The following is a 22523-nucleotide window of genomic DNA, read 5'->3' as shown; positions in this document are numbered from 1 at the left end:
CGCAGACACGGGGAGAACATGCAAACTCCACGCAGGGAGGACCTGGGAAGCGAACCCTTAAGGGTCTCCTAACTGCGAGGCAGCAGCGCTACCACTGCGCCACCGTGCCATCCCCTTTTCTGTGATATTCTTGGGTATTTTGGTTTTGTTTCTTTAATTATTTTACAACATTTCATTCTTTAATTTGGACATTTCTGTGTTGTTACTTTTGACAATGTTTGAGATCTTTGGATCGCTTGTGGATTTTGCTTTTATTTAATAAACGGTTATTCACAGCACCATTTCAGGCTCTGTTACGGTGGGCCAGGGGTCTGTCAGTTCCCCTCTCCCTGATATTTAGGCCTCAAGTCTGTCTTGAGGCCATTTGTTGGGTTTTTTTTTTTTTCAGCCTGAATCCGCACACGCGTCATGTGACACGAGGATGGTAGCAGACATCTGAAATGAATATGCCAACGATGTGCCACGGTGTGCCGTGTGGCCGTAATAAAACCTCAACGTCCGTGAAACAAAACAAAGTGCGGCTTGAGCGGCTGCTTCTCGTGTCCTCTTTGTCGTTGTGTTTAAGTGGAGTTTTAAAGACATGCAGGTTAGGTGGATTGGCGATTCTAAATTGTCCCTAGTGTGTGCTTGGTGTGTGTGCCCTGCGGTGGGTTGGCGCCCTGCCCGGGGTTTGTTTCCTGCCCTGTGTTGGCTGGGATTGGCTCCAGCAGACCCCCGTGACCCTGTAGTTAGGATATAGCGGGCTGGATTAATAATCAGAAAATTAAACAGCTGTTTAATAAGCAACAAGTGTTTGAGATTCTGACAGAAACTGACTGAAGACTTCAAGTGTTCGCGCCATGCTGTGGAGGCAGAGGATGTGGCGATACGTTTATAGGTAAACACAGAACAGCCATGCTGTGAATCTTCACTCATAGATCAGAGAATGCCGAACTTTATAAACGTCCTCCCCATCTTATGCTCTTTTTGTGTTCTTGTTCAGATGAAAAACAACGAGGAAGGATTTCAGAAAGTGGACGAGTTAGTCAGGAGATACGTGCACGTCTGCTCCTGGTGGTTCGGCCCTTTCCAGGCACTCGTGCGTCTTTTCCATCCCGACTTCATCAAACCGGCGCTGCTGGCCCCAGGTATGTGACAAGGAAATGAAAATTCCAATGAAGTCGCTCGAGTTGAAGGACGTAGGAATGAGGCAAACGCACCCACCTTCAGTTCTGATTGAAGACGTCCTCTGTGTTCTCCAGTCGAGTACTGAAAGGGCTCACCACAGCCTAACTGGAGGGCATGGTGCCCACAAAAGAACTGCAAACGTAGAGAAAGATGTTTATAATGTGGCATCACATGGGCAGATTTGAGATAAAACTCGTTCTCGTTCTACTCAGACACACAAAGAAGGAGGGCAAGTAAAGACATGGGAGTGAGCCGCATGGTACTGACAGCCAAAGGTGCCAAGGCCGTGCCACCCTGACAGTGACATTAATGTGTTACGTGTGTGATTTAGCCGAGTGCTCAAAGACACCCAGTTTTTTTTTTTTTTTGGTTTTTTTTTCCCCACAGCCTCCATTTCTGTGAAAGATGAAATTTTCTACGGATTTCTGCGCCCGTGGCTTGGTAAGTCCTGTGCGTGTGGGTTATGATGTTTTAATGCTGAGAAATCGGTCACAAGAAGCAGAGTCGATGTAGGGCACAAGTTCTACTGTTAGTTTTAACGAGCTCGAGTGGAATTGGACTTCCGTGTCGAACGAGATGCTAACTGGACTTCTGTGCCAGAGACGCGGGGCTAGTGGACGGCACGATGGTCATCTGAGTGATGTCCCTGCTAGGTAAAGGCTGGCTTGGTCTCATGAAAAGAAATCACAGTCTAAAATCTGCACTTTGAAGTACCCAAGGCAGCGTCGTGTTCAGGTACACCCCAGGGAATCCATGGTTTAGTTTAATTGTAGTTTGTTTTGAGAAGATCTGACTCTTGAAATGCCTTTCTCACTTCTCCTCCTGCACACACACCTCTGCTTCCTCGGACATCTGAGGACTCCTCACGTTCCTCCATCAGTTCTCATGAACGTCTACAGGTGCCCAGTGCAGTCCATCCTCACCAGTGCATCCTGCTGGATTACTTGCTCAGCTCAGGGCTACAGGGTGAAGGTGGCACACACTAAGACTGGCACACAGCAGACTTCCTGTTCTGGACGTCCACAACACTTTGCGGCCTTAGAAAGGCAAACAGGATAACAGAAGAGCTCGGCCATCCTGCACAGCCGCTTTTCTCACTTCATCCCATGGGGCGTAAGGCTAGTGAGCAGTCGATGAGAAGAACCAACACTGGGTACTTACTGGGTGTGTGTGTGTGTGTGTCGATGGCAGTGTACTTTTTGTTGCAAGTAAGACTTTGATTGCCCCTCAATGTTCTCATTTTCGTTACGTCTAGCCTGTGCTTTTTCTTTCTTCTCATATTCCTTTGTGATGTCCGCCTCTAACCCTCCTGACGGCTCTTCTTACTTTTAAGGAGACGGCTTGTTACTGAGCATTGGGGACCGATGGACGTGGCATCGCCGGCTGCTGACTCCAGCTTTCCATTTTGACATCCTCAAGCACTATGCTCACATTTTCAATAAGTCGACGGACGTCATGCACGTGAGTGTCCTGCAGGGGGCGCACCGAGTTGTCTGGCAGCCTTTCAGATGTTTACTCCCCAAGTCGTCAACATTGTTTTTAATATAAAATGCATTTCCCTGAAAAGGGCAATAAAAAAAAACAAACAAAAAAATTGTGTTAATCAATGGTGACGCATCTCCCGAGTCCCTCAAGTTCACATTTAGCGCCCTTCTTGTTTTCTAACCAGAGAAAGTGGTGTCGCCTGCTGGATGAGGGAAAGGAGTCGTTGGAGATGTTTGAGCAGCTGAGCCTGATGACCTTTGACAGCCTCCTCAAGTGCACCTTCAGCTACGACAGCAACTGCCAGGAGTAAGTAGACGTGAGGGTCCGGCGAGGGGGCACAGAGCCTGAGCCTCCAGTAACGGGTGCTGCTCTGGTTCAGGAAGTAGAGGACTCACCCCAGTAATTCAACGGCACAGTTGGCTAAGCTGTCAAAATGCATGTTTTCCAGTTTTCTTTGACAGGCTCGATGAGGCTTCTAACCTAGAAAGGTCTGAGGGGCTGCCAGCCTCTTTCAGGGTCGCCCTGTGACCCTCGCTGTTTGTATTTCTGCTCAACTTTTCACAGCTCGATGGCTGAGCTTTTTGCCTGATGTTTTATGCGTGTGTGAACGTCACTCTACTTTTGGACGAGTCACCTTCATCATGATGGATCACAGTATGACTTTGCACTTTGCTTTTGTGTCAGATATGTGATGCTGACGTCCTCTTTGAAATTCTGCTGATAGGTCCTCATTTGTGTGTGTGTTTTTTTTTTTTTTTGCTTTTCTCATCCGTCCATTTTCTGAAGTGACGGTGATGAAAGAATCTGCAGCAGGAGCCATGAGCCCCGTGACACCGCGTTATGATTTGCTTATTGCTGTTCTTATTTTGGTAGCTTCAGATTTTTGAAACCGATCAAAGCAGGACTTGTCACAGTCAACACTGTTTCACCGAATTGTAGCCGATACCCTAAATCACCCTCGAGACTGCAAAGCCCAGTGTGAGGGTCTCAATGGGCGTCTCTCAGTTTTCTGAAGCTAAGTTTAGGCTGTGGAGGCCCCGCACCACAAATACGTACACAAGACAAGAAGGAAACGGAAACGACCGCAAGAAAAACATGCAACTTTCACACAGGAAGCCCCGCTGCCACAAGGTGGAGGGTGGGCATGAGGCTGTCGGTTCCTCGGAGCCACAGAACCGCCTGCCATGCCGGTCAATAGAAGGTGGTGATGTCCATGGTAGGCGATGGTCGCTCACATTCTTGTGCTGCATTGCATTTGCTGTGCCACGAGATCACCAGCTCACCATCAGACAGGGTGAAGCTCATGCGCTTGGCGCCACCACTGCCATCTGTCACAGATCTGCGGGAGGCTCTTTTTCTGTTGTCTTTATTTCTGTCCTTTTTTTTAGTAATTCATGTTGTTTGTGCTTTTGATTTTTTTATTACTTAATTGCTGTTGTGTTAATCACTTTGTAGTTTTCTTTTGTTATTTTTGTGTAGTGGAGAGCAGCTGTTGGTAACGTCCAACGTCGATGGTGTTAAATATCACGCAGATTGTCATTGGAGCCGTGCAGGATTTACGTATAAGCTACACAAGCTATAGCTTAGGGCCCCCAAATCAAATTGTCATATATACTTCTAAAGGGCCCCGTGTCTCAAATAGCTTAGGGCCTGATCAAGTCTAAATCCGGCACTGCATTGCAGCCATGCCGTTTTATTTCAATTTTATAAATAATAAACTTTATGGGGAAGCTTCACAAGTCGGAACTTTTGGCCACAAAGACGACTTACCCGATCAGATCCAACTTTTGCATGCAGGGATTTAGCCCCCCATTAGCCCATTGCCCCCAGCTGCAGAACAAGCAGGAACTGACCGGTCAGCACCGGACTAGGGGGGTCCTCAAGGTGCTATATTGGTCTGCACAAATGCACTTTGCTATTTCATTAAACATTTGCGATTCATCCAAGAATGAAACTGATAGGTTCTGTCCTGGCGTGAGTCCTGCAGATAAATCAACGCTCTTACACGTGTAGTATGAAGGAACTGAATCAGTAAAGTGAATCGTGCTGCTCAAGACGTGGCTCTTGTGTAGGTGACATTTGACAGTCAGTAGCACCATGCATGCCATGTGGCCCAACACACAGCAGGTGTTTTGGGCTTCACCAACTTTAGTTGTACCACCATAGAGTGGAGATCGACTGGGTGACACTGCAGCTGAACTCGCCATACCTGGAACATGTTTGCACAGATGCTGGCATGGGCGGGCACCATACCACCTTGGGGTCAAATTGTATGATATTTTGGATGTTTGAAACTGCACTGAAAAGTCATGAGGCAGTTGTGTTATCTGGCACCCCCTGCGATTCCTCATTATGTTAGCTGATGTCCCCAAGGTGACGAGATCAACAGCTCGAGTCATTAAGTCTGACTTGACCTCCAATGCAGTCATGTAGATGTGGCTGGCCTTAGACTCTGATCCTGACAGAGGGCAGATTTACCATCAGGGCATTCTGGGTGGGTGTGCACACAGGGACTATTTGACCAATCAATCAATTTGATGAAACGACGAGTATTTTTGTATCAAAATGGCCGAAGAACAACCGGGCATCAGCACACTGCATCGTTAAGAGTCAGATCAACTCTCTCTTAAGGAGCTAAGAAGGGATCGGGTGGGGATGGGGGTCTTCATCCAGCCTTGGATCCTGTAATGGCCGACAGTGAGCATGTGGTGGGAGTTCAGATTGAAGTTTGCCTTTTTATGGTCAGAAGGTGCCCAATGTTTGTGTTCTTTCCTGTCCAGGAGGCCAAGCGAGTACATCACGGCCATCTACGAGCTGAGCGCCCTGGTGGTCAAACGGGAATACACCCTCCTGCATCACTTTGACTTCATCTACCGGCACACGCGGGACGGCCGCCGCTTTCAGGAGCTTTGTGACTTTGTTCACAATTTCACCTCTAACATCGTCGAGCACCGGAAGACACAGCTGCTGCAGCTCAGCTCGACTGGACAGTTGCACCCCAAGAAGGGCAAAACGACGGACTTTATCGATGTGCTTCTGCTCACTAAGGTAGGGCCTTAGTGTTCTGTCAAAGACGACCGTAGTGGACAATGGCGGGGAGGGGGTGGGCGTGGGGTCAAGTGGTCACACCTGCCGACGGAACTACAGGGAAGCTTTAAAACTCTGAACCTGGAGAGCCGTGTTTACTGCTGTTAATGCCACCGCCATCTTTGATGTTTGTTTATGTGACCAGCTTTTGAAGATTTTAGAATCCTTCATTGTGTCCAGCAAGGCAAAGTGAGCTGCTGGGTGGCCAGCTAAGTTGAATCCATCGTGAAACATCTCAAGAGAAACACGTGAAGCTCTGAGAAATATGGAGCCAGTCACAGCCACACGACAGCTGGAAGGAGCTCTCATGAAGAAGGACACCAGCAGCCGTGGCTGGCGCGCCAGAATGAGAGCAGTAAGAAGACACGGCCATCATTAATGGCAGGAAATAGCACTGGATTGGAGTCAAAATGGAGGACCTCCACTAATTGAATTAGAGACCCCCAGAGCACCTTTTGGTTGAATCCTAAAATGCAAATCAATTACAAATAAGACAAAAGATGGGCGCTACATTCTCAGCAGTGATTGGCCACTAATTACTAAAGCAGCTGCTGTGGCCCCCCAAGATCAAATCTGACACCCCTGTTTTAGACGATCTGTGTGTCTTCAAAGTATTTCATTTTGGAGGAAGACAAAACAAAAACAGTTGGGATAAAATAAACAGGAATACCAGAACGACGTTTTCTTATATTTAAGACTCTAACGTCAAACCTTCTGCCGTGGGACAAATGACTTCATGGAGGCCAACACCCAGTTCTCTAATCTGATGTGGCGCTTTTTGAAAGCATAAAGTATTAAGAGCTTACTGATGACAACGATGATCAACATGAGCAAGAAGCTCTCACTAGGCCAAGGTGCTCCAGCAAGAGGTTTCTGCAAGGTGGCTGTGGAAAGAACTTGTGTCCTCAACATCCAGCGGCTCATCTCCACGTGGCCACTGCGAACCTGCGAGGAGATCAGCAGTGGTGAGCACCGTCTATGCTGTCCTGACGTTGTGGGGTGAGCCTTTCATCAGGTACACCAGCTAAAACAAGAAGAGCAGAAAGAGATGGACGAGGATGACACAAGTGTTCAGGGTGGCCAGCAGAAGACCTGCCCAGGAACGTAAAGTAAAACAGCAGTTTTGTTTCTGCCATGGCTTTGCCCCTCGGCCCTTTTGACAGACACTTATCACATGCACACGCAGATGTTTCCATTCCATACTTTGATGCTTACTCTCCGGTTCAAGCTGATGATCCATGTTTCATCTCCAGTGATGATTCCCTCCAAAATGCATCACCTTCATTGCCAGTAAGTGTTCACAGGTGGTTACGTGATTGCTCTTCTGCTCCTCTCAGACTATAAAAGCCAACGCCTGTTGTGATCAATGTCATATGCAGATGATTTTCCTCTTCATTGATGGTCACTCGTCGGTTTGTTAGACTCAAGATACGTATTTGTGACTTCCTCCATGTAGTTATTGGTAGTGGACATGGACTGGCATCCCACTCTCTTTTCAAGCTTAACTCTTGTTCAAACCTTTCTGATCTTCTCAGTTCATTCATAAACACTCCACTGTGGCAAAACTCTGTCTACGTACTGCCAGAAAGCCTTCTGTGGACTTCAGGTCCTGGTACACCTTCAGCCCATACGAAGCAGATCATGACTTACTGCTCTTCTTTAGTGCAAACAGAGAGCAGAGTGGCCAGGCTTACTCCATGAAACAAGTAGAGAAGCTGACTGATCAAGGTGGATACCTGACCACTGTGGCCACAGACCCACTGGGTGTCCACATGAGCACGGGGAACACTGGAAAGCCAATCCACAGTAAATGATGACAAAAGTGCAGATACTTATGGAGTAACCCTCATCCAGAGGCAGACGGTACTTTACTTATCCCACATTTGGCCCTTGACAGGACTCTGCTGATGGCACCTTGAATCTCGTTATTGTTTGGCTGCTGATTAAGGTAAATGGAAACACGCATTGTGAAATTTATGAACACCAATGAAGAGACGTCCATCAGCAGCAGAATGAGAGGAAAGCCTGGAGTGAAAACCTGCAGCCGCCACCCAGTTGTGACAAGAAACGTCTCCTGTTTAGCTGCAGGTTGTGTGTGGCCATGGAAAGTCAAACAATCTAACAGGGCTGGGGAAAATGTACATGAATTGAAGCTGAACTTGTCTTTTCTTTCAGGACGAAGATGGGAAGGGTCTCACTGCTGCAGACATCAAAGCACACGCCGATACCTTCATGTTTGCAGGTAAAACGTTTTGGGCTGGCAGGCTGTAGTACAGGGAGGTTGGGATGCTGCTGCCCTCACTTGGCAAAGCCTCAGTGGTGTGGTAAGAACAGCCCTGTGTCAGGAGTCCACATCCATTGTCAGTTCTTGTCTTAACGCCCCAAGCCATCCCAGTCAAGTACGGTTTCTCAGGTTGTCACACATTATATGAATATTATATTTTGGATACATGGTTGGTTGAATAGCATGGATGTTGAACCCATGAATACGTAGGGAAGATTGTGCTGGAATTGTCTCCAGGAACGGGGGAAACACTGGGGCAAGTGGACTGCATGTCAAGGAGAGGAGTGTCAAGGGGACTAAAAAGGGAATCGCTGCCATTTTCATAATGGGGGGGTACTAACAATTCCCAGAGGTTTGTGGGTCCTCCCTTGAATTTGTTGCACATCCTCCTTTTGTGTGTTTTGTTGGTAAAGCATTACTAAGCCTAAACGACTCCCTGGCACACATCTCCCCAAGATGAAGCTGGAGCTGTGCAGCATCCCATTATAAGAGGTACTGACGACCCAAGCGAATTTACGGCTCCCTCACATACACACTCGGCACTTTGCACCATCAAGCTGCAACAGAACTTCTCTCCTTGTTTTGTTTTTTAGGCCATGACACCACAGCCAGTGCCCTCTGCTGGATTCTTTACAATCTGGCACAGCATCCAGATTACCAAGAGAAGTGCCGGAGTGAGATTAACGAGCTCCTGGAGGGCCGGGACACACCTGAGATCGAATGGTGAGTGGAGACGACTTGGCAGTCCATGATGAAGAGCAGTAACAGCAGTCTGACTTGTGTGCCAGGCCCCTCGAGGCTGGTGTTTTCACTTCCGCAGACACAAACACATCAACCCCACAGAGGCTGTCCTCATCTCCAGCGTTTGTTACTTGAAAGATCTTGAAGTAGAAAGACTGAGCGGACCCCTGATGAATTAGGGGAATGCCAGCAGGAGACTCTCTGGTTGGTAGAATGGCTGCTCTGCCACTGCCTTGTTTGTGATTTGTGGGGATCTTTGAATCCCACCCTGATTTTACTTCATCAGATGTCAATGGCCTGCTTTGTTAAAGTTGTTCTTTTCACCTGAGATTTTGTGGAGGGGATATGATTCTGAGTGTGATTCCACTGGGTGATCTCAATGCATAATTCCTTATTATCTCCTTCACAGCTGTGATAAGACAGCTCAGGACATCACATTGACATGTCCTTCTGCGACCAGCTAAGGCAGTTAGGCCTCCCCAGTCATGAGCAGATGTGTTCTTCAGAATTGTTGTTGTCCAGCAACTTCTAGAGATGTCTCAGTGTGGCAACCAAAATATCCTCAACGCTTCTTCATTTATTCCACAGGGATGACCTCAGCCAGATGCCGTTCACAACCATGTGCATTAAGGAGAGCTTGCGGCTGCACCCTCCAGTAACGGCCCTGACCCGCCGCTTCACTGAAGACTTGAAAGTGCCCGGAGATCGGGTCATCCCAAAGGGTGAGTTAGGACAATGGTGACGGGATGTGAGTGGTCTCATGTAAAAGACACCTGTTAAGTGATGAAGGGACTGTAAACCCCCTCACAGGCGTCCCAAAATGGAAGGCTCTTCTTTATGATGAACCTCATTCTGTAGTGGTGACAATTAGAAAGGCAACCCATTACACCTTGATTATATGTGTGGCCTCCATATGTTTTATGAAACCTTGTGGTCTCGGCCAGGTGTTTTCTTTGTTTTTGTTGCTTCCTAAACAGGTCTCATCCATGGATCACTTTATTCTACGTTCTTTCTTTTAGGATTAGCGCTAACAAGTTATTTTTGTTTTCTGTCAGTAGGTTAACAAAAAGGTGACTTGGTTCGGATGGTGGTGAAGGAAGGCCCTCATTTAAACTACAGGTCATGGGTGCTGTGATGAGGCCTCGCAGTGGGCAGGTCTTTATTTACAGTGGACCCAGTGCGTATTCAGTCCCCTTCATCTTCTGTGCACTTTGTGTTGTAGTTCTAACTTTACACATATAATACAATACAATTTATTTTAGTATAGCCCAAAAATCACACAAGAAGTGCCACAATAGGCTTTAACAGGCCCTCCCTCTTGACAGCCCCCCAGCCTCGACTCTCTAAGAAGACAAGAAACAACTTCCAAAAAAATCCCTTGTAGGGAAAAAATGGAAGAAACCTCAGGAAAGGCAGTTCAAAAAGATACCCCTTTCCAGGTAGGGTGGGCATGCAGTGGGTGTCAAAAACAAAAGGGGGTCAATACAATACACAGAACAGAACAAATCCTCAATACATTATAAAAAATTAAAACTTTACAAGTATGGAGCAGAATTTAACAGTAGATGATATTCCATAATATGACTTGGATTTGATCCATCCACTTGCATGACTGCTTGAAGTCACAGGTGAAACCCAGAACTTTGTTTCCATCATTGCTTCCCACTTGGCCTTGTCTTTTCCCAGTCGATGTCATCCATCCTCCATGTTCTTCTGGACCCTGTTCACTTTTTTTTTTAATCTTCTTGTCTTACACAATCTTGCGTACCTCCTCTCCAGCCAAGTTTCCAGAGCTGTGGCTGAAGATTTAGCTCTTACTCTTCAATATTCCTTCTAACTACCATAGTTTCACTTCACTGCCTCACTCGTGAGGGTGTCCATTTAGCCGATCTTCAGGATTCTCCTGTAGCTCCTTCGTTCAAAGCGTGAGACCTTCTTTTTAGAGACAGGGCCTCTGCCATATCTGAAAATGGACCAGACTTGTGTTTGTAGATGTCCTTTGTTCCTGCTTAGAGTGAAATGTTCACCTGGATACATGTGCCATTTCTGCACCTTAGTCAATAACCCCTAATGACAAAGTGAAATCACCTGACCAGAAAGGATTCCAAGTTGATCCAAACTGTTGGCCGTCATGCTGTCAAATTAAATTCTAATTGTGTAACAGCCCCACATGCAACACGTTGCTTCTCCATGGTGTCATGACAAGGAAGACCAGAGAAAACCAAATAAGTCTGTCTGTCTGTCTTAAAGAATTGGACTGAAAATACCTAAAATGGAGTATGTGAATTTCCCCTTGGGATTAATAAAGTATCTATCTATCTAAAATAACACCAGAGAAAAATGATTAAAAAGTGCCCAAATTCACAAGAGTGCAAGGCAGTGTAGACTTTCTCTTCATTTTGTGCCTTGGTGATCCTCACCTCTCACTTCTCTTTCTCACTTCTGTAGGCAACATCTGCTTGATCAGCATTTATGGGACTCACCACAATCCAGCCGTGTGGCCAAATCCAGAGGTAAGCAGGCTGTCAAGAAGACTGGTAGATTCCCACACTGCCATCCTCCAGAATGAAAGCAAAAGACATCTTCTCTTCCTCCGGCTTTATCTTTATCTGGGGTTGACCCATCTTCTCTTTCGCCTTCTGTATACAGAGATTCGTCCATCTGCTTTTTGGTCTTCCTCTCCTTCTTTCTGCTGGCCACTTCATTCCTCACCACTCTCTCCATACTTTCCCAGCCCACCAAAGCCTTTTCTCCATCATTTACGACAGTCTCTGATCCCAGACCATCTCTGTTTTTTTGTGATGAGTGATGTTTCACCCTGGTCCCTTTTTCCACTTTCATTCAGTTAGGACTTGTCTGTGTCACATTCAGAGCCCTCGTGATGTTCCACCTGTTAGCCTCGGGTCTGTGCTGAGCCATCCATCCATGTCTATCCATCTTTTACTGTTTATAGAGTGCGCGTCAGTGAAGGACAGCGGTCTAAGCAAAGCTGTCCCTTTTCCCTGCCACCTTCTCCATCTCCTCCAGTGGAATGGAGTAATACAATTCCACATACTTTCCTCCATCTTTTACTAGAGCTTAGTCGTTGGAGGAAAAAATTTGGATTTCTGCAAAATGAAGGCAGTGAAATGCAGTTCATGACTTTCAAGGGGTTGTTGCTTTAAAATGAGTTCTTCAACAAGAACATGGGAATGAATGGAGATTGGACAAGGGGAATTTTAACACAAATGTTACAAAGTAGAGGTGGGATAAACAGCCAAATAGTGTGGTGGACTGTAGGACTTCACAGATTCTCAAAATTTAACTTGATGAAATTCTATGACTGGGGTTGGTGAGCTTTGTTGAGCTGAAAGGCCTTTTCTCACTAAAAATGTTTTAAAAATAAGAAAGAAGCCGAGATAATCGAGGTAATTCCACATACACTCAGTGCCACCAGTCCTACCTTGAATGCATCTTCAAACATCAAAACATCAGGGATGCTCCATGCTAGGAGTGCATCCCATTGTGACTTTAAAGTGCTCCATGCAGGCCCAGCCTTGGCTTCAAAATATCTAGTGTTTCCAAGCCACCGATCCCATATGGGGGCTGACCCAACATGTGCCCGTTGGAGTGCACAGGCATTCGATTAAAAAGCATATTGAGAAGTCTAGCAAATGTAGAATTTTCATCTGTTTGACCCTGCAGGTCTACAACCCGTACCGATTTGATCCTGAAAACTCCCAAGGAAGATCATCTCACGCCTTCATCCCCTTCTCAGCAGGGCCAAGGTAAGGGCTGCTCCATTTCTCCTGCTCGGTTTATAAATGAAACAGAAGGACCATCTCGGGTCTCTCATATGTTAAACAATCCTTAAATGGACCCTCTGTCACTCACATGCTGAAAGCACGGTCAATGTGTAATTCTTTGACCCACCTTCATTTTTTTTTCCATTTCAAATGTTTTATTGGAATGGGTGTTGCACTGTATGATGGACACAAATGGGGTTGAGTTCGCTAGTTGACCTCCTTGGCATTAACCCCAGGTGAGACTCAGACTCCGAATTCTTTGCAATTACAGTTAAGCCCAAGTCAGACTTGGGGGTTGTGAAATGATACCCTTTACAGTGTTAAGTCCAAATGAGTCCTTCACAACAGTTTTGCTGCCATCTAATGGATGAATTAACATCATGCAACATGTAAAAAAATCATGAATATTTCTATGCATTCTTCCAATTTTTGGTAACTTGTCAATATTCATGAGTGGGGTGGAGCCTCCAATGAAAAACACAATGGCAAACAAAAAGCAGTCTTAGAACGAACTGAAACCAAACAATTTCTCAAATTGAGCAATAATCAGACCAATGTGTGGTGAAGCCAATGCCTAGTGCCAGTCTAGGCCCAATTAGAGCCCTAGGTGGGAAAAACAGATGTCACCCCTCATTGTTATAGCAAGTAGTAGATGTTATTAGACTTCAGTGATCTGTGTTGTCCAAAGAGCACACCCTTTCAGTAGCACAAATGGTACCCCTTTGTGTATATGCCAATATACTGCAGGTAACAGTGTCCACTCACTATCAGAGTCTGATGACTGGGGAGGTGGTGGGGGGTCCCCCTCGGTATCAGTCCAGAGTTTGTGCTCCTTAGAGGACACCACCTGTCTCCTAATAGAGACTGCACTGTATGACTGAACTAGTGAACTCGGTCACATGAAGCTTCACCATGGTGTGACAAAAAGGATAAATAATTGCAAACAAGAACAAGAAATATGCTAGCCCCCTAAGCACAATTCAGAATGCCAGAACTGTCCATGTTTGTGTCCGGAGTAAATGTGGGCAGAACTAGCCTTGCACCATGGTAAACCCAAAACAACACAAGCAGCATGTCAAGTATGCAGTGATATTCTAATCCTCTATCAGTCAAGCAACAGATAAAAAATGCAAGTGTTCAAAGATGTGTCAAATGTCCCTATTGTGACATTGGGCAGTGTTTTGGTGACCATCTCAAAAGACGCGTGCTAAACCTGAATCAGTATGCCAAAGCTGGCACCAGACAGACTTCTCCTACTGTGTTTATGGTGACGCTTCTGTTACATGTAATGAAATCTTTTCTCATGAAAACAATTCCATGTTTTTTGGCTCATTTTCCAGAGGTAAACATAACGCCATAAAGGCTACGGACAAAACAAAAACAAAGGAACCTAAATGTTAAAATGACATGAAGTAAAAGAGAAGTTAAATGGTGTGCGCAGTGATTAGTAGTTAATTAAGAAAGCCCATGACTGGAGTCTGACGCTGCACTCAAAGACGTTCACTGTTAAAGTTTCATTTTTTTTTTGTTTGTTTTTTCACAGAAACTGCATAGGACAAAACTTTGCCATGTCAGAAATTAAAGTGGTGCTGGCGCTGACCCTGCATCGATTCCGAGTCATCCCGACTTGCACCGAGGTCCGCCGTAAAAATCAGCTCATTCTGAGGGCAGAAGGCGGGTTGTGGCTCAAGTTTGAGCCCCTCGTGAAGCTATGAGGGTATGAGGGGTCACTCCTTTTTCACCTTCACAACAAAGCACTGCCACGGTACGAATTATTTTTTTGGACTTTTCCATTAATGCAGCTGCAAGCTTTTGCTTGTCCACATTCAGTGGGGCTTGAGGTGGAGCTCGGTGGAGGAAGGAGTCTTGCTCCTTTGAGCTGCACAATCAGGACGACGCTTTGCGAAATCACTCACGGACGCAGAGTCTATGCCTTATTTTTAGTACTTTTGTAAGTCGATTGACTTCTTTTTCCCTGATCTGAGATGCCATGACCTGAAGGTTCCTCTTCTTCTCTCACCTTTTGCATTGGCTTTGAAGCCACACACGTCTGGCTGGTTGTGCCCCCTAACTCGGTGTCAATGGTTCTCACCATCCACAAGATAGTGACTGTGTGAGTGGGCACTGTGGGATATGCCCATGGCTGCTAGTCAAGGGTTGGAGAGCACGGTTTCAAAATGTTCATGGACAGATTTATTTTATGGATCTGTGTGTTAAAGCTGTGTACATTTACCTCTTCCCTGGCACTTTAATGAGCTTACCATTTTATATTTTTATTTTTACCCAAAGCTTTAAGTAATATGTTTTATAAAACCTAGAAGAGGTAAAATAATTATAAAATAAAGCTGTTCTCACATACACCATAGTGCGTATTGTCTGTGTGCACATGTCAAGTAGGACTGCATGCCAAACTCCAAAGGTAGCTTTCCTCACGTTAAGCAGTATCAGTTTTTTGGCTCGAAATACTTTTCACCTTTGTGATGACAGAAGGAAAGCCCCATTGAGCTTTCAATAAATCAAGAACTGGAGAGAAGCAGTTGGAGGAGGCATGTGGCGGCAGCTCTGCTCATTCCAGGCATGTGGGACTCTGAAGGCGGTGCACGCGGCAGATGACGTGGCTCTCAGATGGCTGCCTCTCCATATTGTGTGCTACAGGGGGTTTATGCGGCTGCTCTGGTTGTTTTTTTGTTTGTTTTTTTTTTGATTCGATCCAATTCATTTTGCTTGTAATCCAAATTTACTATGATGGCATGGATATGTAGCTTGAATGCATGTAAAACAAATTCACCAGACGTAAGGAACCCAATGGAGCATTGCAAATGCCAACTGCTGCTCAGTGAAGTACATTTGAATTTGTCAGCCTGTAATGGGCAAAGGAAGAGAAACACGATTAAAGATGGCAGTGGATGCCTCAAGAGGAATCACCACCGCCACTACCTCATCTTCATGTAGAAATAAGAGATGAGTGTTGACCAATGGGACAGGATGTTCAAAGGGTTGGTGACAAATGTTATGGCAGCCACACAAATCAGTTTGGCTATTCAGGGTGGTCAGTTCTTACTGCCAGACTTTCACTGACCACGCTGAAGAGTCTGTTGGCTAAAGGTGATCAAGAGAAACTGCTATGGTGTTCTTAGCAACAAACTAGGAGGTGTGTGGGTCTTTCAAACTGAGTCCAGACTAAAGAGTCGTTGAGCAGAGTATCAGACCCACAACGATTAAGCTGCAGCTGCTCACCGATCAAGTCTGCAATCCTGCTGATGCACTGGAATTTAATGGTGAGTCTTTGGGATGCGGGGCAAGGAGAAGGACCCTAGCAACTATTAACTGTGCATGGAGAATTCTGAAATGCAGTGGGACGCACTACAGAAACAAATAAAAATGAAAATCTTACTCAAAAATAGCATTAAAACACGCACTTGAAGCTTGATAATTCAGCTTCAAAAACATTAAAACTCACAAACTAAAAATAAAAACAAAAATGTTTCTAGCAAGCCAAGTAGTCTCCTCCCATTTGTTAAATTTCTCATGTTCTTTCAAAGGATGTCACCATGTCTATAGGACACTAAATTCATTCCATCTAAAAAGTCTCAAGTCAACACAAATGTCTGCACACTCATCGCCTTTGAAATGCAGGCTGTAAACAAGCACAGTGCCGCCTCATATGACAAAATCTGTGCCTCTGTCACTTTTGATGACTTTGGCCCATTGCGTTACAGGCAGAAAGATCAGTAAAGTTATGGGGACAACGTCGAATTGGATGAAACTGTGCGGCGACCAGTGACTTGCTATGGAGTTACAACAAAGTGTGAGATGCCAAAACCGAAACCCTTCATGTTTGTTGTTTTCAAAGGCATTTTGTTAAAGCAAAATCCACAGAATGAGGGATTACACTTGCATGTGACATCCATAATAAGAGCTGATAAAAAGCTGACAACAGGGGGATCCACAGCTACTTTAGGAAAGACAGAAGGGGGTATACTCCCACCAACGTCAAACTCTTAAAACATTTTCCTCTGGTTATTAGAAGTACCTTGTGCTTCCTGTGGTGGTCATCTCCCTTTGGCCTTCCTCATCCTCGCTCCTGGGGTTTGGCCCAGTGGCTTCTTGACTGGATTGCATATTTCTTCACACGGGAATACCACTGAAAAACTGATGTTTTTTTCTGATAAAAAATAATCCCATAAAAAAAATGTAAAGTTTGACTAAATCTAAAGAGTTTTTGTGCTTATAGGCAAGCAGTATGAGGACACGGACAAGAAAAAAACATCACACACTCCTCACTGTTTTCATTTTTTTCTTAAAGAAAATTGAATTAAATCATCAAATACTGTATTTCTCCAGTTTAAAGAAATAAAATATCTTAAAGCATTCTCCAAATTTTAATGTCATGTTTGCATCTTATTAAACAATATTGCATAACATTTTGTATCTTTGAAATAATAGATTAGTTTAAAATTATAGTCCCATATAAATCCTTCTTCTAATAGCCTTTGATTTGCTCCAACGACTATACAGGGAATATAATTACAAATACAAGACAAACTGTTCCCATCCTGAAATATCCACCAGTCCCAGTTGTGCTGTTATTTAGGAATGAAGAAACCAAACTGACACGAAGGCCAGAGGATTTAGGTGGCCACCTCTAGCGCGCTTCACAGAAACGTTACTATACAATATTGCAGCAGTAGGACAAATATGAAAACTAGGATAACATAAAATGACAAAAGAATGAATCAAAAGGTTAAGATGCCCCGTGAGTAGCATAGCTCAGGCAAGCCCACCATGCGGCTCTGTCCTCTGTGAATAAGGAGCTCTAAATGACAACATGGAAGGGAAGATGCTACCAAACAAACCACAAGTGGAGGTGTGCTTTTAACATGAAAGGCCAGGACCATCTTTGAAAACAAACAGCACACATGGACACGGGGAAGTCAAAGATGAGATGACATTTTGTGAAGAGGACAGTAAGGAGAATGTCCTCTGGCTCTCATTACTGTGTAAAACATGGATGACCCACATCAAGATATCCGTTAAATGAAGAAAGAGCACTTATCATCCATCATGGAGAAAAGCAGCTGTCACGCTGTCTCAGCACGGTTAATCTTAGTTTTGATTTGTCCAAGGATGGAAAGTAAGAACAACCAAAACTATTGGGACAGCAAGAAGGCCTTAAATGTCAATGTGTGGGCTGATGTCAGTGTTCAATGGGGACTATAAAGTGTGAACAATGTCACACAATTATTAAACTGTGGCTTGTATGCTGGGCCCTGCGGATCCACCATTTTGTACATTGATGCTTATAATTGAAATGATGTCTTTTGGCTCCATCACTACAGTCAGGTGGCTCTGATGTTGCTTTGTGAATTCAGTTGTGCTTTAAACCGCAGGCCATGACAACACTGCACACTTTATATGATACTTTTTTACAAAAACATGAAAAACTATAATAATCTGTGTCTTTATATTTTGTTCTGATGCTTAAAAATTAATCTCATGAAGTAGTACGGCAAATTCGGAAATGTTTGACAAAATAAATGCAAAAACAAACAAAATTACTTGGCTTCTGCTCTGCTGCAACCTTTCAATACACAGACATCAAGCCATATCCATGGGGCTGGCAAAAGAAGAGAGCAGCAGGCACCAATATTGTCCACTTTAATTATACCAAGTCTTTAAATGGATTTGTGAGACCACATGTTCACTCACAATGTGTCCTACCTCCATACTGGAGTTGCACTGCACCAGTGATGGGGTCCTGGGGTGTAAAGACATACGTTGTGGGACTGCTGCTTAATTCAAATTTAAAGATGCGCACAGTAAAACAAACATACAGGATTGGGTGATGCGACCTAAAATGAATGTCACAGTATACTTAAGAATTGTGAGATGCTGGTAGATATACTCCAGTTACTTGTATATACTTTTAAGACAGAAACATTTTTTTTAGCAAATAACAAATCTATTAGTGATTAGTTAAGCACACAGGTGTGCCTCTTACCTGCCATGCTTGTTAGTGTTCTGCTACTCCAACTGATCTGACAGCAGGTGTTCACGTCTACGACTTGAACCAATGAAAGTGCTGCTTCTTCTTCCTCACTCCCTCCCTCACACCACCGCCAAGCAAACACTGTACTAGCCGCATTTTTTTTTGTGTGCTCCCTCCTCATTTCAGATCTCCACCTTTAAATTGTCAAACCTATTTAATCCAAAAGGGAGTCACAGGGAGCACAACCAGTACTGACTCCCCAACTAGGCTGAACCGCACAGCACCCTGGGTAACATTCCTAAAGGGATCTGTTACACACAGAAAACACGCAAGCCCAGACATTACTTTTAAGACACAAATACTCCAATTGAAAAAACATTTCTGTTTTTTGTTGTGTGCACATTTATTGATGTGTTGTTAAACGTGTGGATATATTTAAACATAAAACACGCTTTCTATCATTTTTTTTTTAATGCACCCTGCAAGAATTTTATCCGGTATCCCCATCTGCCGGTTTATCGCCCTCTGCTACGTGTATACACTGACTTTGTATTTTAAACAGACACACATTTCATACTGTTATGGAGGTGGAACCCTGCCATGTAACTGAACGTCTATGGTTTTGTCTATTGCAACCCTGGTAGGTGCTGCTAGGTGACAGCTTCATAGGGCAACCTTAACAGTACTTCCAAAAGAGCAGAGCCGAGGAAGAACATCACTTGTGACATGTAAAAGGTCACCCTAGGAGGTACGCCATTGAGCGCGAGTAACCGTCACATTTTAGCCACCCATCTGGTATGAGCACAGGACACGTAACAGAGGTGGCTATTTTTGCCATCTTTGAATGTTCATGCTTGGAAAGGCGGTAGTTGGTCTCCCAGTGTTGACAGGCTAGGATTTGTCACTTCTCATAGCTCAATGTTACCTGCGCAAGTTATAACAAGGCAGAGTTTGAGAAGTCTGCCTTGTCCTTTATTAGCTTAGCTTTTACTTCTATTACACAATAGACGCAGTGTGCCTCTTTTAAACATCCATGTTTACTGAAAACAGTAACTGATAATGGCTCCTGCTCTCACACAAATGATGTAAAATTATGAAACGTAATAAACTGAAGTATCATCCAGATCCATTACCTATCATGTAACACTGGCTTCTCCAATCCTGACCAAGGCAAGCAGCATTTGAAAGTGGATATTGCAAAGGTAACAATAAATCAGGAGTTAGGAAACAGCATAGCGCATTAAATGAGGTGCATTTTAATCTCTTTACAGGCTGCTCTTTTTTGCACAGGTGCAAACTAACGCAGTGACCATACGTCCTGAACAAACACAGTGTCATATGAGTGCTCACCCATTTTGTCGTGATTCTGTATGCTTTAAATTCACACTGTACTTGACTTTCTAATACAGTTGCCATACTTTGTGAGGCAATAACAAGGAGGTTCTGGGTGTACATACACATGAAAGCAAATGTCTGGTAAGCTCTGCAGCGTAACTTAGGAAAGTGCGGATTTACTTTAAGACACACCTGCACTATGCAGAAAGTGACGGGTTTATAAAACAAAAGAAGCCTGGCATTTCTACCAGAGTGACAAGAGACCACATCTGGAGGACAGTGATTTTTGGGACTGTTTTCTGTTAACCTTTTAAAAAAGTCAAGCCTGCTTGCCAGGTGCCCCTGGGTCCTAATGGGTTACCATTGCCACTTTTCTGTTTCCAAGATATTCTCCGCCAGTCTTCAGTAACACTGATAAGGGGGTCTTTGGTGGGAGCTTCCTAAAGGAGTCTTGCTTTTTCCTATTTTTACAAGAAACATGCTGAACAAAGTAAGAGCATCTCTGTAGGATCCACCATTAGGATAAGCCATCTAATCCTTCGAAGCAGAGCCACACTTGTCTGTGTTTTCATGCCCCCAATCCTGTGCGTGTGTCCCTGGCTCAGGTGGGAGGCTCAGCGTCCTTTATTATCCTGTGGTGTCCTCTGTCTTCACTAAGGTTCAGGCACATCCACAGAGGGGAATACATCTGAGGTCAGCCTCTTGCGATTGCGGATGGACGTTTCTTCATCCTAACAACACAAATGAGAAAGTGTGAGGCCTGCTAAATGACACCTGCATGTCCTCGAGATCTGAGGAATGACAAAGACTTTGGACTGCAAGCATTGCCTGTGGAGTTTAGAGGAAGTGTCAAGGCTAACTGCTGGAGTCGCTAATCACGTGTTGATAAAGAATATTAGAATAAAGGCTACAATGGAGTGGTTATAAAAGACTTCTACCCTGGGTGTGAAACTTAAGTTCGGTGATATATCATTTCTTTTTACCTTATATTTTTTTTTTTCGTATAGTACAGAATTATTCTTACTGTACAATTTTCTGGGGTTTTCCTTCTGGTACAAAGAACCTGAAATTGGAATAAATATCTCAGGACAATAAACCCCCACTTGGGGCGGCTTGGGGCCATGTTATAATTGGTTGTAGCAAATGTTCTGGGCAGGAACTGAACCTTGAGATCTTAAAGGAAGGGCAAGCATATTATCTACCCATCACACCCCACAAAGTGCTGCTTCTCAGTCCACAGATCATACTGTGGTATTTTAAAATTGTCTTTCATGACTTTCCCCGATACTTCCAAACTCTATTTTATGTTTAAAGAAAGAAAGAAAAAAAAAGTATTCAGTTTAGAATAAATGCAACTGGTGATCCCAATTTGCCTGAGTCAACTGTGGGATTACAACTGCTCTCTCTGACCCCAAGCTGCTCATGGAAATGGGGACAAGGCCAAAAGTTAAAAAGCCAAACGTATGTAGCATCAAATACAACACTACGGGGCAGCTTGGGGTGGCGATGATGACAGATTACATTTGGGGCACCCTGGAGACATGATTGACATAGTGAGGGAGAAGTTAAACATAATGGGTCGAAATCAAACCTAGAAAAGTAACAGAGGTAGCCATCACATCACCATTACAACCTCTGTAGTGTTGTTTCTCTGTCGATTTGACACCACTCACCCCCAAAACCACCACTGCTGCTTCCTTTGGGTGCTATGCGATGATTAAAGGTGGAAGTCAAAAATGTGACCTATGGTGAAAAGTTCCTGTGTGACAAATTTCAAAATTGTGGCTTGAAACACAAAGCTGTGTATGAAGAAGATACAGAAAATGTGTTTTATAGATGGAGGGATTTATACTTAGAACTAACAAAGCAAACGTGTAAAGCGACATCAGTGTGACTCAAGCCCGGGGGCCCAGTGGATCCAGTTACATCCATGGTGACATCAATCACTGGATTAGATTTATTAGTTTCTGTTTTAATTATCATTCTGACTATGCCATGATCCAATTTAGGGTCTTTAAAAAGGAAAAGCTGCATACACATTGTGAAAGACGCCTGGGGCCCTTCCCTGGATAAGAGGTCATCATAAAGGAAGCACTGCGGGAGCAGATGTCTCCCCTGAAGAGAAAGATGGCAGCCCCTGGATATGCAGCAGCACCTCAAGATGCCCACAGGGATACATGGCAGTTGGAGTCTGGGCTCTGTTGGGGCCGCCAGGAGGTGCTGCAGAGCCCTACTTTGGGCTTCCACCACACCCAGGAGAACTTCCAGATAATGAAGATGGGCCACATGAGGTGCACTAAAAAATGGACCACCTCACTCCATTCAAGGAGCCAGAGTTGGGAGGAAGAGGGACGAAGCTTGCCAGAGGAGAAGTGGAGGCGGAAGATGGGGAGAGAGACAGAGAGAGAAAGTGTTGTACTGTGCTGTGTTAATTGGTGCATTTGTACTGTGCAGGGCATTGGTGGGATACTTGGGAAACATCTCGCACATCAAAATGAAAAACATGTGTGTTGTTGGACATGCCTGTTTGCGTCATGCTTGGGGAGCTCATGCACCCCCTGGTGGCCATAACATATCATTCTTTGTATGTAATCATATTGTGTTTTTTTCTTTTATCTAAGATGATATTTTTTGTATTGGATTCTGGCTG

The 22523-nt window shown here is 44.5% G+C and overlaps 2 protein-coding genes across 9 annotated transcripts in view; one reads left to right on the top strand and one right to left on the bottom strand.

Moving 5' to 3' along the window:
- The window catches only part of LOC120541129 (cytochrome P450 4F3), a 64666-nt gene extending 49757 nt beyond the window's left edge, over positions 1 to 14909 (top strand). For 2 of the 4 annotated variants that reach the window (XM_039772470.1, XM_039772469.1), the window contains exons 3-13: positions 983 to 1127; positions 1555 to 1608; positions 2501 to 2628; positions 2837 to 2958; positions 5433 to 5700; positions 7915 to 7981; positions 8617 to 8746; positions 9353 to 9486; positions 11213 to 11277; positions 12449 to 12531; positions 14093 to 14909. In XM_039772470.1, coding sequence (XP_039628404.1) covers positions 983 to 1127; positions 1555 to 1608; positions 2501 to 2628; positions 2837 to 2958; positions 5433 to 5700; positions 7915 to 7981; positions 8617 to 8746; positions 9353 to 9486; positions 11213 to 11277; positions 12449 to 12531; positions 14093 to 14264 — 1368 coding nt within the window. In that variant the 3' untranslated portion in view covers positions 14265 to 14909. Of the gene's footprint in view, positions 1 to 689; positions 878 to 982; positions 1128 to 1554; positions 1609 to 2500; positions 2629 to 2836; positions 2959 to 5432; positions 5701 to 7914; positions 7982 to 8616; positions 8747 to 9352; positions 9487 to 11212; positions 11278 to 12448; positions 12532 to 14092 lie in introns of those variants that run through there. The other 2 variants (XM_039772473.1, XM_039772471.1) reach the window with 2 other exon arrangements.
- A 2003-nt stretch (positions 14910 to 16912) lies between these two features.
- The window catches only part of pnpla6 (patatin-like phospholipase domain containing 6), a 61790-nt gene continuing 56179 nt past the window's right edge, over positions 16913 to 22523 (bottom strand). For all 5 annotated transcript variants that reach the window (XM_039772461.1, XM_039772466.1, XM_039772465.1 and 2 more), the window contains one exon: positions 16913 to 20604. In XM_039772461.1, coding sequence (XP_039628395.1) covers positions 20527 to 20604 — 78 coding nt within the window. In that variant the 3' untranslated portion in view covers positions 16913 to 20526. The remainder of the gene's footprint in view (positions 20605 to 22523) is intronic.

The sequence above is a fragment of the Polypterus senegalus genome, chromosome 12 (assembly GCF_016835505.1).
Source record: "Polypterus senegalus isolate Bchr_013 chromosome 12, ASM1683550v1, whole genome shotgun sequence".
NCBI lineage: Eukaryota > Metazoa > Chordata > Cladistia > Polypteriformes > Polypteridae > Polypterus > Polypterus senegalus.
This window is presented reverse-complemented; position numbering and strand designations above follow the sequence as displayed.